This window comes from Anopheles coustani, chromosome 2 (genome assembly GCF_943734705.1).
Source record: "Anopheles coustani chromosome 2, idAnoCousDA_361_x.2, whole genome shotgun sequence".
In the NCBI taxonomy this organism is placed as follows: domain Eukaryota; kingdom Metazoa; phylum Arthropoda; class Insecta; order Diptera; family Culicidae; genus Anopheles; species Anopheles coustani.
Window position 1 is genome coordinate 61685562 of NC_071289.1, and position 12697 is coordinate 61698258.

A 12697-nucleotide genomic window follows, 5' to 3' on the forward strand; every position below is an offset into this window, starting at 1 on the left:
ATCTATGCAAATATACACCAACGTATTACTTTTCATTTGTAAAAAAATCAGTTTGCAGATAGATAGATTTCAACTATGAAACGGGGTTTTTTATAATGATCGTGCATCCTTTGTGTCCTATTGACGAAGATACCTTGGCATCAAATTTGGATCCTTGCGGTTTCTTCCAACGTTCCGTATCCCACTTTCAAATATGCAGGGTGAGTCCACCTTCCTTCTCAGAAACGAGTAATGTCAACATGCTGTTCTGACTGTACCTTGGGATAATCAGGCGTGAACATGGCGTCAGACCAGCTTTATTTATAAACAACTTGCTTTCAGTATAGCGCGTGAACTCTTGAGAACGGTGTGAATCGTAGGAATCTTACAGCAAAACCATTGCTAGCCACACGCTACAATCATGAAATCGTTATTTGAAGATAGCTGCATATTTTGTCTGCAAGTGAGCAGCGAAAATGCAATCGAAGAAGTATCATATGAAAGGTTCAAAGAAGCAATCGATTTTGTGTTTACGTTTAAGGTACGTTCCGATAGGCGAAACAACACTTAAATTATTCCCAATTCCCTATTTTCTTTGATTTTAGATTCTGCCCGTATTGGAGGACGGCAGAAGAAAAGTATGCCACAGTTGTGTAGAATGTATCATGGCATTTTACGACTACGCTACGCAAGTGAAAAAAAATCAAGAAGCTATCAACAGAATCGTTTCGGAAGGCGAAGAGCAAGTTGTGGAGAATAACGAATGTTCAACTAACGTTGAACCACCACAAACACTAATAGATTCCAGTAGCTCAGTTATCACAATTTCAGATGAATCTGACTCGGATTGTAATGATCCTGTGGCATTTTCCAATGATGAATTGAATGCAGAAGATAGTTCACAATTAACCAAATCTCAATGCGATAGTAGCAAACAAAATGTAACAGAAACATTTAGTTGTCCCCGATGCAACGAATCATTCAGATTGAAAAGTTTTCTAGCGAAACATATGAAAAATCACGTGGATTGTTCAACTTGTGGAATTTCTTTCACCAACAGAGCTTTGATGCGCGAGCATATGCGTGAAATTCATAGCAAAGAAACAACTACAATTTGCGAAATGTGTGGAAAGCTGATTAACAAGTTTCAACTGAAATACCATATGGAAGCATTCCATATTGTAAAGCCAGTTGAAATTATGGAGTGTGAATTCTGTAGCAAAAAATTTAACAAATTAGCATCACTGCGATCCCACATAAAGGCGATTCACAAAGAAGCCGGCCACTCTTTTCCTTGCGATAAATGTTCTAATGTTTACTCATCCAGTCGGGGGTTGCGTGGGCACAAGGCACGGGTCCACGTGGAATGTAGATACTGCTGCAACATCTGCAACAGGCAGTTTAAACGGAAAGTAAATCTGAATGAACACATGGCCGCCCACACAGGCATTACGCTGTACGAATGCGACGTTTGTGGACATGGGTTTAACTCGAATGCCAATATGTACGCACATATAAAGCGCAAACACCCGGTCGAGTGGAAGGAAAAGAATCACGAACGGCTCATGGGCCGACGTCGCCGACTCCATAGAGCCTCAGAGATTGAGAGCAGCACGAAGAATGTAAATACACATTCGTCGTGAATGCAGCCGGTTTCATACATCAGCATTTGTTCAAAGCCTATTTTTTGGTGGTTAAACTATTTCTAAACTAGTTGAAATATTAGGAGTATGTTTATAGTTTGGAAATGTTTAACATAAGATTTTTTGTCTGGGTACCAGGCTAGACTCGAGATACGATCCTACACCTCTGTTTCCTTAAGCTACCGCATGGCACCCTGAACATACGAATCTAAGGAGATACATATATGGACCCCTTAACACAAATAAATATATTTTACTTTACATAAAGTAACAAGAACTTTTTTTAAGACCATCAGTTGTGCTAAAAAAAATTTAAAAAAAAAAGATTGGTTTAGTTTATATAACCTAGACAAATTCAGAAGGATTCTTTTTTTTATCATTTATTATTAGGCATTATTTTCCGAAATTTTTCTTAAGTTTATATTTACAATCGTTACCACCTTGTACTGTCGTTCCTGCAAATCATATTCGATTCGTTTTCGATTCGCCGTAACAAACGACGGTGATCATGGCACGAACGACAGTACAACGTGTTAGCGGCTGTATATTGTACGCACTTTTCATTTTTCACAATTTTATCCTCATATCCTTTTCATTGCCGATTTTCCTCAAAATGTGAACATCATATCATATTAACGATTAATATGAAAGCTTATCAAGATTACCATTTACAATCAAGCCTGCTGAACAAGACACGTATTCATCCTGCGCATCTTACTCAGGTCGGTATCTAAGGCGACACCTCGTACGCGAACTACTTTTCAAATTAACTCTTAGCTTGGCGTTTTTCAATTTTCTCGTTAAAAATCGCCTAACGTAATGATCATCAATCCTGTGAATCTGCGTGCACCCGATCAGTTCAAAAACTTTCATCACATTTTCGTAACTTCCCAGTGCCACTTTCGGCCCTTCCTGTCCTGCCCCCGTCCAACTACATTTGGGCATAAAGGTCTTAGAAAATAGTAAATCTATTGTTTCGTGCATTCGATTTTCGCTTTCAATAGAACCGATGTTAGCATCCAACCAATCCAGAAATTGTTCGAAGAAATCGTTTTCAGCCAACCGATTGTTTAAACTTATTAGTTCCTCCTCTTGCGTGATAGGACTGAACTCGAGGGTAACATTGCGGGATTGGTTTCTCTTCATTTTGGTTCTATGCATGTTTCCCAGCAGCTTATTGAGTTTTGCCGTGACCAAACCTACACGTTTTTCCATTTTAGCGATGCTTTTAACAACCTCTTCTTTGTCAACACAAGAAGGCGGTTCGTCTGACTGGGGTTTTCGCATATAGGCATGATCTGTAATATGGTTATGCAGACTTAGCGGAGTGACAGAGCCATTTTCCAACGTTTCCATCGCAAGTCGGTTCAGTTCGTTTTCGTTTCCTCTTCTATCAGTATCCGAATACATCATTGAAGATTCTGGATTATTATCATCCGATGCTTCTGTTTCAACTCCTGGATCTGCTTTGATGTAATGTACAAGCTCTTCGAAGGACGAACGAACATTCTTGCCAGAGCATTTTGTCTGCAGCGTATTTTGATTAGTTTCTACCAATCTACTGAATCTATAGAATTTGTGAACAGTGGTAGCACATATGTAGCATACCAAGACGGGCAAATCGTAGGCTTTGTTGTCGACCGTATGAGATTCCAAAACCTAAATGCATGTTCAACACAAATTATTAAATCTGCTCTTCGCGGTTGTCAAGCTTGACTCACCAGAAAAGGAAATACGGTTTTTATCATGGTGCGGAAAGCATTATCTTTTAGTGAACAGGAAAATCCCGTCTGTTTATCTACTAAACACAGGCACAAGCGACACTTCGCGTCCCACATTATAAAATAACCGAAAGAATTAACTTCATTCAAGCAACACGGTTAGAATGAAAGCAGCACGGTTTTGTTTACATAAAAACAGCGGTCAATTTTATTTACACTCATCGTTGACATGTAGCCAAAGTCAAGAGAAAGAAAAGAGAGAAAACAAAGTGTATTTTTTCACGCATTTTTGGCAAAACACGGATCAACCAAGGTTGTATATACCAAGGTGGGTTTCCTAGAGGATAGTATACTATAGTCACTTTGGTATATACCTTCCGTGGCTGCTAGAACGACTTTTAAAAAACAAGTTACGAACAGTTTTTTTTAGATTTGTGTCCATCAACATTTTTCTATTACTTTGACAAAACTATAAAAAAAACTATTCCAATCCTCTCCAAAAACTAAATCTTTGATATAATACCACACTATTTTCTACACTTCAATGTTCTTCGACTACACTCAAGATGTTCTAATAAAGCGTGGATTCTTCCAAGCAATCATGACAAAACATCAAAACAGTTATTGAAAAACATACACCCGACCAAATAGTTAGAACAAATATATAGTAGATAATAAAAACAAATAGAGCTTGAGTAAATTTAATCTGATGTATTATCCGCTTTATTTATTTTATTTTTCTTATGAGGTTTACAATAGTACGCCTTACGAAGCCCTTTTAAATTCATTCTTTGTTTTGCATTATGTAACTTAAGCTTGAAGAACTTGATCACTTCATCCTCGGTCATAAATGTTCGGTTTGTAGTACCAATCAATTGGAAAAGCTTCACAAAATGTTGAAAACTTATGAAGGCAATCTTGCCTGGTAAGTTTTTGTTTAGAGAATTTCTTCCTGTCCAATTGCACTCAGCAACGAATGCCCTCGAAAAAAATAAATCGAAAGCTATATACATTCGCTTTCGGCCATCATTTGATTTGACTTTGCCTTGAATCATATTTATGATCTTGTCCATGTATGCCTTCTCCGATAATTGTTCATTAAATGCCTCACACTCTTCCTTATTAGTAACCATCTTAAAATCGAAAGATTCGTACTGCTCAATTCGATGCCTGGGGTCTAAGCTTTTCCGAAGAACTTGTTCCAGTCGTGTTGCAACATAGTTCACACGCCTTTCTACATCAACAATGCTTTTCACCACCTCGTTTTTATCAACGCAATTAATGAATTTATCTGTGCGGTCAACAGTCCAATCTTGGTTCTGACCTGATTGACCACTGCGTAAATATGGTAGGTCGCAACTTTGCTTTTGGTTTGTTGGCCTCGAAATGGGTTCGATGTCCACAGACATGTCGAGCGATTCATTATCGTTCCGTTCGATAACATCTTCCTCCAACACAGGCTCCGTCTTAATGAGTTGAAGAAGCTCAGAAATCGACATACTATCATCGTTGTTTAAGGTTTCCTTTTCCAGTTTCTTCTGAACAGCTGCAACCTTTTGACTGAAATCAAAAAAGTTGCGAATGCTTGTCGCACACAGGAGACACACCAAAGCGGGCATGTTGTAGGTTTTGTTCGCAACCGTATGCACCGATGCTACCTGGAGCCACACATAATAAATTTCATTATTTCAGCAACAAAATTAACAGCACGAGTACTTACAGGGAAGGAAAACACCGTCTTCAGCATGCCGCTGAAGGTTTCATCTTTTACTGAGCAAAAAAGGCCTGTTTGCTTATCCACGGAACAGAGACATAGCCTACACTTCGTCCCGCTCATAATGTTTTATATTTCTCTGGTCAATTTGCAGTTTATATTAGATTTCTCGCAGTACAACTTCGCTTGTTGCTACAAACTGATTTTGTTTACTTGTTTATAATTTGGTCAAGAACGATAACATTGTTATGGGTGGCATTATTCGGATATTTTTGACAAAACGCTTACGGTTTCAAGGTTTATGGAGCAAAGATTGTAGCCATGAAATTGTCACTCTAATTTAAAATTGGCGGTTATACGGGACTTCATACCTAACATACTTTTAGCATCCTATGTTGAGGTGGGACAGATCATTATCACCATCATCATTTTTTAATGCATTTCGTAAAGATATCTTAACCCCCTTCAGAAGTTATTTCTGCTGCCTGCTTGCTTTTCCTTACGCGTTGTCGACGCATGACAGAACGACGAAGTCCTCTTGCCTTCTCCCTGGTTTTGGCATTATTTAGTTTTAATCTTAAAAATTTTTGAACATCTTCATCGGTCGTAACTGTGGTGATAGTAGACCCAATCAATCGGTACAGCTTCAATATGTTTTGGAATCGTTTGAAGGCTATCTTTTGTTCACCTATCTGTGAGGCTCCTGTCCATGTACATTTCGTGAAAAAGGCCCTAGTAAAAATTAAATCAACTGATAAAAACATACGTTGTCTACCGTCATTGGATCCTGATCTCCTGGCAATCCAATTTATTATTTTGTCCATGTACGCTGCTTCAGATAGTTTAGCATCGAATGCTACACACTCCTCCTCATTGCTAACAAGCTTAAACTCAAAAGTATCATGACTGCTTGTTTGTGCCGGATTTAAACTCTTTCGAAGGAGCATATCCAATCGCGATACAACAGTGTTCATACGCCTTTCTACAGTTGCAATGCTATCGATGACCTTTTTAGTGTCAATGCAATTAACGAATTTATCTGTGCGATCACTTGTCCAATTTTGATTCTGACCTGATTGACCACTGCATACATTTCTAACATCGCTATTTTGCTTTTGGTTTGTTGGCAACGAAATGGCTTCGATGTCCACAGACATGTCGAGCGATTCATTACCGTTCCGTTCGAAAACATCTTCCCCCAACACAGGTTCCGTCTTAACGAGTTGAAGAAGCTCAGAAATCGACATACTATCATCGTTGCTCAAGCATTCCTTTTCCAGTTTCTTCTGAACAGCTGCAACCTTTTGACTGAAATCAAAAAAGTTGCGAATGCTTGTCGCACACAGGAGGCACACCAAAGCGGGCATGTTGTAGGTTTTGTTAGCGACTGTATACACCGATGATACCTGGAGCCACACATAATAAATTTCATTATTTCAGCAACAAAATTAACAGCACGAGTACTTACAGGGAAGGAAAACACCGTCTTCAGCATGCCACTGAAGGTTTCATCTTTTACTGAGCAAAAAAGTCCTGTTTGCTTATCCACGGAACAGAGACATAGCCTGCACTTCGTCCCGCTCATAATGTTTTATATTTCTCTGGTCAATTTGCAGTTTATATTAGATTTCTCGCAGCACAACTTCGCTTGTTGCTACAAACTGATTTTGTTTACTTGTTTATAATTTGGTCAAGAACGATAACATTGTTATGGGTGGCATTTTTCGGATATTTTTGACAAAACGCTTACGCTTCCAAGGTTTATGGAGCAAAGATTGTAGCCATGAAATTGTCACTCTAATTTAAAATAGGCGGTTATAATCAAGGTGGGTCCTAAGGGATAGGGGATGGTAATCACTTTGGTTATAATGAGCTTATTTACTGTCGAATATAATATTTTACAAAGTGTAAGCAATTTGAAACATTTCTTAAACTATCTTAAACTCCCTCAGAAGCAAGTTCTGCTGTTTTCTTGCTTTTCCTTGTGTGTTGTCTATGCATGACAGATCGACGAAGTCCTCTTGCTCTCAGCCTACTTTTGGCATTAGTGAGTTTTGAACAGAAAAACTTACAAACTTCTTCATCGGTCATAAGTGTTCGGTTAGTAGTGCCAACCAATCGGAATAACTTCAATATGTTTTGGAATCGTTTGAAGGCTATCTTTGGTTCACCTTTATGTGAAGCTCCTGTCCAACCACATTTCGTTAGAAAGGCCCTAGTAAAAATTAAATCAACTGATAAAAACATACGTTGTCTACCGTCATTGGATCCTGCCCTCCTGCCAATCCAATTTATTATCTTGTCCATGTATGTTGATTCAGATAGTTTAGCATCGAATGCTACACACTCCTCCTCGTTGCCAACAAGGTTAAACTCAAAAGTATCATGACTATTGCTTATTTGTGCCGGATTTAAACTCTTTCGAAGAAGTATATCTAATCGCGATACAACAGTGTTCACACGCCTTTCTACAGTTGCAATGCTATCGATGACCTTTTCAGTGTCAACGCAATCAACGAATTTATCTGTGCGATCACTTGTCCAATATTGATTCTGACCTGATTGACCACTGCATACATTTCTAACATCGCTATTTTGCTTTTGGTTTGTTGGCCTCGAAATGGCTTCGATGTCCACAGACATGTCGAGCGATTCATTACCGTTCCGTTCGATAACATCTTCCCCCAACACAGGCTCTGTCTTAATGAGTTGAAGAAGCTCAGAAATCGACATACTATCATCGTTGTTTAAGGTTTCCTTTTCCAGTTTCTTCTGAACAGCTGCAACCTTTTGACTGAAATCAAAAAAGTTGCGAATGCTTGTCGCACACAGGAGGCACACCAAAGCGGGCATGTCATAAGTTTTGTCCGCGACCTTATGAAACGATGATACCTGGAGCCACACATAATAAATTTCATTATTTCAACAGTAAAATTAACAGCACGAGTACTTACAGGGAAGGAAAACACCGTCTTCAGCATGCCGCTGAAGGTTTCATCTTTTACTGAGCAAAAAAGTCCTGTTTGCTTATCTACGGAACAGAGACATAGCCGGCACTTCGTCCCGCTCATAATGTTTTAATTTCTCTGGTCAATTTGCAGTTTATGTTAGATTTCTCGCAGCACAACTTCGTTTGTTGCTACAAACTGATTTTGTTTACTTGTTTATAATTTGGTCAAGAGCGATAACATTGTTATGGGTGGTATTGTTCGGATATTTTTGACAACAAGGTTTATGGAGCAAAGATTGTAGTCATTCTAATTTTGAATAGGGTAATTTTAATAGGCTTGATCATAGTTGAGTTTAATATTTCACATACTGTTGGTGTTTTGAAGCATTTTGTAATTTATAAGCCTAGTGTAATTTTTTGATGAACGACGAACTCCTTTCGCAAGCATCCTTTGTCTGGAATTCCTTAGTCTTGTGCTGAAAAACATAATAACCCCTTCGTCGGTCATAAGTGTGAGGTGTGTAGTGCCTATCAATCGGAATAACTTCAATATGTTTTGGAATCGTCTGAAGGCTATCTTTGGTTCACCTTTATGTGATGCTCCAGTCACACTACATTTCGTTAAAAAGGCCCTAGTAAAAATTAAATCGATTGATAAAAACATACGACGATTGCCGTCATCGCATTTCACTCTATCGTCAATCCAATTTATTATCTTGTCCATGTATGCTGCTTCAGATAATTTAGCATCGAATGCTTCACATTCCTCCTCGCTACTAACAAGATCAAACTCAAAATCATCATGACAATTGCTTAATTGTGCCACCTTTGAACTCTGTCGAAGCAACATATCAAGTCGCGACACAACAGTCTTGACACGCCTTTCTACAGCTACAATGCCATTGATGACTTCGTTTGTGTTCATGCAACCAATAGATTTACCTATTGTTGCGCCTATCCATTCTTGAAATGGTGCGTCTGGATCAGTAGCAGAATGAGGTAAACCTATGATTTCTTCTTCACTTGCTGCACTCTGAGTTGAAACCATATGCGCGGACATTTTAACAGATTCTGTATCGTTCGCATCGCTTATATCATTTCGCATTTCTGGTTCCTTCTTAATGTATTGAAGAAGCTCTTCAATTGACAAATTATCATCTTTGCCCAAGCATTCCCTTTGTAATTTCTTCTGAACAGTCGAAACTGTTTGACTAAAGTTGTAGAAATTGCGAACGGTGGTAGCGCATAGGAAACATACCAAAACAGGCAAATCGTAGGTTTTGTTTGCGACAGTGTGGACCGACGATATCTGGAGACAAATCATATTAAGATTATATGCACAAGGATAAAACTAACATTGTTCGTACTTACAGGAAACGGAAACACGATTTTCAACATAGCGCAGAAAGCATCATCGTTTAGTGAACATGAAAAACCTGTTTGTTTATCCACTAAGCAGAGGCACAGTCGACACTTGGTGCTACTCATTGTGAGGAATTTTAATCACTATCTAGTTCAATATTGCTTTAGAAGTTTATTTTGATAAAAATCGTTAGTTTTTTTAGTGAACTGTTACTTTTTTACAGCTGCTGAAATCCAGCTTTCTAGACACCAAACAAATCAGTTTGTTTATCGGATACGGAATGGGTCTTGATATAGTCTAACAGGTCGACTATTTGAGACCAATTTGACATTACTATCTCATCCAAAACTAAACCCCTGGTCACAGCTTTGCGCAACCGCATGCGGTTGCGTTTTTTCCCATGGGAGAGATAGGAGCTGTCATGGGCTGTCACCGCAAACGCAAGACCTTGCGGTTTCTGTACTAAAAAATCAAACGAGTTTGATTCTTGCCGCAGACTCTTGCGTTTTTATATGTCAGCAGTAAATATTGTTCCTAGTAGACTTTAATGAGATTCTATCCTCATATAAGTGGTTTATTCAAACATTAAAGTATTATTTTTGGCAAAAAGCTATGCTCGTTTGACAGGTCAAAAACGCAACCGCATGCGGTTGCGCAAAGCTGTGACCACAGGTTAACGCGGGTTGGAAGGAAAAGCTCGGACTCTTCCAAAAATCTAAAAATGTGAAGCATGCTTGTTGCAAATCGTTTTAAGAAATTATAAATTTTGATCGCTTGTGGATGCGCGCCACAAATTTAGTGCTTCATTTGCTGATCGATTTACAACTGATTTTCTTTTGTCATCAGTCCCTTTCATCTGCCTATCTTTGTCTCTCTTCGTGTGTTGTACTGTGCAGTGTCCCAGCTATTGTTTCGCCCAGTCAACACTATTCTACTATGAATCGTTACTGTTGCGGACGGATGCTGCATCCCGTGGAATGCCACTCTAAGGTGCTCGCACTGAGCGACACACGCAGATGTGTGCGAGCCGGGTATCGGCATAGCGGTCGGAGTACGAACGGAGGTCAACGGTTCGGTTGACCTCGGTCGGGCAACTGGTCATCAAGTCGGCTGTTGATCGATCACTTCTATTCCATCATCACAAGTGGCCGGACATAAGCGGCGTAAGCGGGCCGGGTCATTTTATATTGTGTACTTGTAATTAAAATATACTAAGTTTTAAACTACAGACATTTGAATACGCGTGCTAAGTACACATATCCGAAAGCACAGACATAACAGTTACAATGCTGATAAATAAAATGTATAGCTTTATTCGACATTTAGACAGTCAAGCCACCCACATTTTGTTTAGATCCATTATCCGTTTTCTTAACCGAATTTCTCTTACACGGCCTACGGTAGTACGCATCACGAAGCCCTTGTCCTCGCAACATTCTTTCTTTTGCATTCTGCAGCTTTACCTTAAAAAATTTATACAATTCTTCCTGGGACATAACTGCCTGGTTTGTGGTGCCAATCAATTGGAAAAGCTGCACAATATTACGGAAGCATATGAAGGCAATCTTTCCTGGTACGCCTTTTGCACTGGTTCCTGTCCAACTACATTGAGGTACAAAAGACTTGCAAAAGAATAAATCGAAAGCTATATACATACGTTGTTTGCCATCATTCGATTTGATTCTGAAATCAACCATATCTATGATTTTGTTAATATATGCCTTTTCAGCTAATTTATCGTTAAATGCTTTAAACTCTTCCTTATTAGTAATCTTTTTGAAATCGAAAGAAATTTGTTGCTCAATTCGATGCCTGGGGTCTAAGTTGTTTCGAAGAACTTGTTCCAGTCGTGTTGCAACATAGTTCATACGCCTTTCTACATCAACAATGCTTTCCACCACCTCGTTTTTATCAATGCAAGTTATGGGTTTAACCGTACGATCACTGGTCCGATTATGGCTCTGACCTGCTTGACTTCTGCTTAAATTCCATAGATCGTTATTTTGCTTTTGATTTGTTGGCATCGAAATGGGTTGGATGTCCACAGACATGTCGAGCGATTCATTGGCGTTCGGTTCACTAACATCTTCCACAGGCTCTGTCTTAATGAGTTGAAGAAGCTCAGAAATCGACATACTATCATCGTTGCCGGAACATTCCTTTTCCAGTTGCTTCTGAACAGCTGCAACCTTTTGACTGAAATCAAAGAAGTTACGGACGGTTGTCGCACACAGGAGGCACACCAAAGCGGGCATATTGTAGGTTTTATTCGCGGCCGTATGCACCGATGATATCTGGAAATATACAAAATTAAGATCCATGATTTCTGGGAAAAAAGTTACTTTCCTTGTACTTACGGGAAACGGGAATACGGTTTTCAGCATGGTGCAGAAAGTATCGTCTTTGAGTGAACATGAATAGTCTATTTGTTTATCCACTAAACAGAGGCATAGTCGACATTTAATGGTACTCATTGCGAGAAAGTAATACACGACAGACTTGAGCCTCAACTAACGAGGTTTTTGTTTTTGTTAATCTTGCAATCCAACCAACTGAACTGCGGTGAGCTGCTTTCTACACACCGTACAAATCAGTTTGTTTATCGGATATGAAATCACCAACAATCAGCACCTTTATCAAAGTATATAGTATTATCAGGTCGAGACGAGAGCAAATTGACTTATCAAACTGTTCGATGCATTTTCATGAAGGGGCAGAAAAAACACATTTGTCAGTCTGGTAACGTTTTGAACGAAAGTTGTATGCTGACACAAGAATTAGGCATTAGCAAACAAACAGATGAGTCATTGCCGTCCCTCACCGCGGTGCACCAGCTAATCCAGCGCCGGATAAACGACGTCCGATTGTAGTTATGTTTATGTTGGCCATAGCACTATCTGACACAACGGCACCCCGTGGTTGACAGCTTTAACATAGACTTCCATAAATTCCAAACCTGGTAGCTTTAATAACATTGTAAACAATTTTACTTTTAATGGCCTTATCACACTGGTCACCAATGGTGGCTTTGCAAAGCCACCGAACTGTCAAAATTTGGTTTTGGCATCCAGTTTGACATACTGGTGCGTCTTGGTAGTGTGATAAGGCAGGCCACCTGGGAGTGGGAGTTTATATAATTCACTTTCGGTTCATGCGGTTTTCGGCAGTTTAAGATTAAAATACCGAAATTTTATAATCTTATTATGCTTATAATTGATTATTAATAAAATTAAAAAAACATGAATCACTTTCAAATCAAGCTTAACATGCCAGATACACCAAACTCCACACAATGACAGCTCGGTGATACGGGCAAGCTCATTCACC

The 12697-nt window shown here is 39.1% G+C and overlaps 5 protein-coding genes across 9 annotated transcripts in view; 1 reads left to right on the top strand and 4 right to left on the bottom strand.

The window, feature by feature from the left end:
- Window positions 1-400: 400 nt before the first annotated feature.
- LOC131264757 (zinc finger protein OZF-like) lies at window positions 401-1908 on the top strand. Its single transcript, XM_058267025.1, has 2 exons — window positions 401-520; window positions 585-1908. Exons 1-2 carry the CDS (start codon window positions 401-403, stop codon window positions 1620-1622), a joined length of 1158 nt encoding a protein of 385 aa, XP_058123008.1. The 3' UTR covers window positions 1623-1908.
- An 86-nt stretch (window positions 1909-1994) lies between these two features.
- LOC131262130 (uncharacterized) lies at window positions 1995-3522 on the bottom strand. The gene is made up of 2 exons (XM_058264057.1): window positions 3344-3522; window positions 1995-3281 (listed from the first exon to the last, which is right to left on the bottom strand). Exons 1-2 carry the CDS (start codon window positions 3458-3460, stop codon window positions 2337-2339), a joined length of 1062 nt encoding a protein of 353 aa, XP_058120040.1. The 5' UTR covers window positions 3461-3522; the 3' UTR covers window positions 1995-2336.
- Window positions 3523-4044: 522 nt separating this feature from the next.
- Window positions 4045-8179, bottom strand: LOC131262126 (uncharacterized). 4 transcript variants are annotated; one of them, XR_009178212.1, is made up of 3 exons: window positions 6526-6983; window positions 5064-6463; window positions 4872-5001 (listed from the first exon to the last, which is right to left on the bottom strand). XR_009178212.1 is itself a non-coding variant. In XM_058264051.1 (2 exons), exons 1-2 carry the CDS (start codon window positions 5178-5180, stop codon window positions 4045-4047), a joined length of 1074 nt encoding a protein of 357 aa, XP_058120034.1. In that variant the 5' UTR covers window positions 5181-5507. The 4 variants fall into 4 exon arrangements, 2 of the variants coding, with proteins under 2 accessions (XP_058120034.1, XP_058120035.1); XR_009178211.1 differs by lacking the exon at window positions 4872-5001 and adding an exon at window positions 8012-8179 and having other exon boundaries at window positions 6334-6463; window positions 6526-7949; XM_058264051.1 differs by lacking the exon at window positions 6526-6983 and having other exon boundaries at window positions 4045-5001; window positions 5064-5507.
- A 132-nt stretch (window positions 8180-8311) lies between these two features.
- The window catches only part of LOC131262128 (uncharacterized), a 207733-nt gene continuing 203347 nt past the window's right edge, over window positions 8312-12697 (bottom strand). The window contains exons 2-3 of one of the 2 annotated variants that reach the window (XM_058264055.1): window positions 9379-9582; window positions 8312-9316 (exon numbers count right to left, since the gene is read on the bottom strand). In XM_058264055.1, the coding sequence (XP_058120038.1) occupies window positions 8369-9316; window positions 9379-9495 (1065 nt within the window). In that variant the 5' untranslated portion in view covers window positions 9496-9582 and the 3' untranslated portion in view covers window positions 8312-8368. Of the gene's footprint in view, window positions 9317-9378; window positions 9628-12697 lie in introns of those variants that run through there. The other variant, XM_058264054.1, reaches the window with a different exon arrangement.
- LOC131262123 (uncharacterized) lies at window positions 10658-11969 on the bottom strand. Its single transcript, XM_058264047.1, has 2 exons — window positions 11728-11969; window positions 10658-11664 (listed from the first exon to the last, which is right to left on the bottom strand). The coding sequence occupies exons 1-2, from the start codon at window positions 11842-11844 to the stop codon at window positions 10693-10695; spliced, it is 1089 nt and encodes a 362-aa protein (XP_058120030.1). The 5' UTR covers window positions 11845-11969; the 3' UTR covers window positions 10658-10692.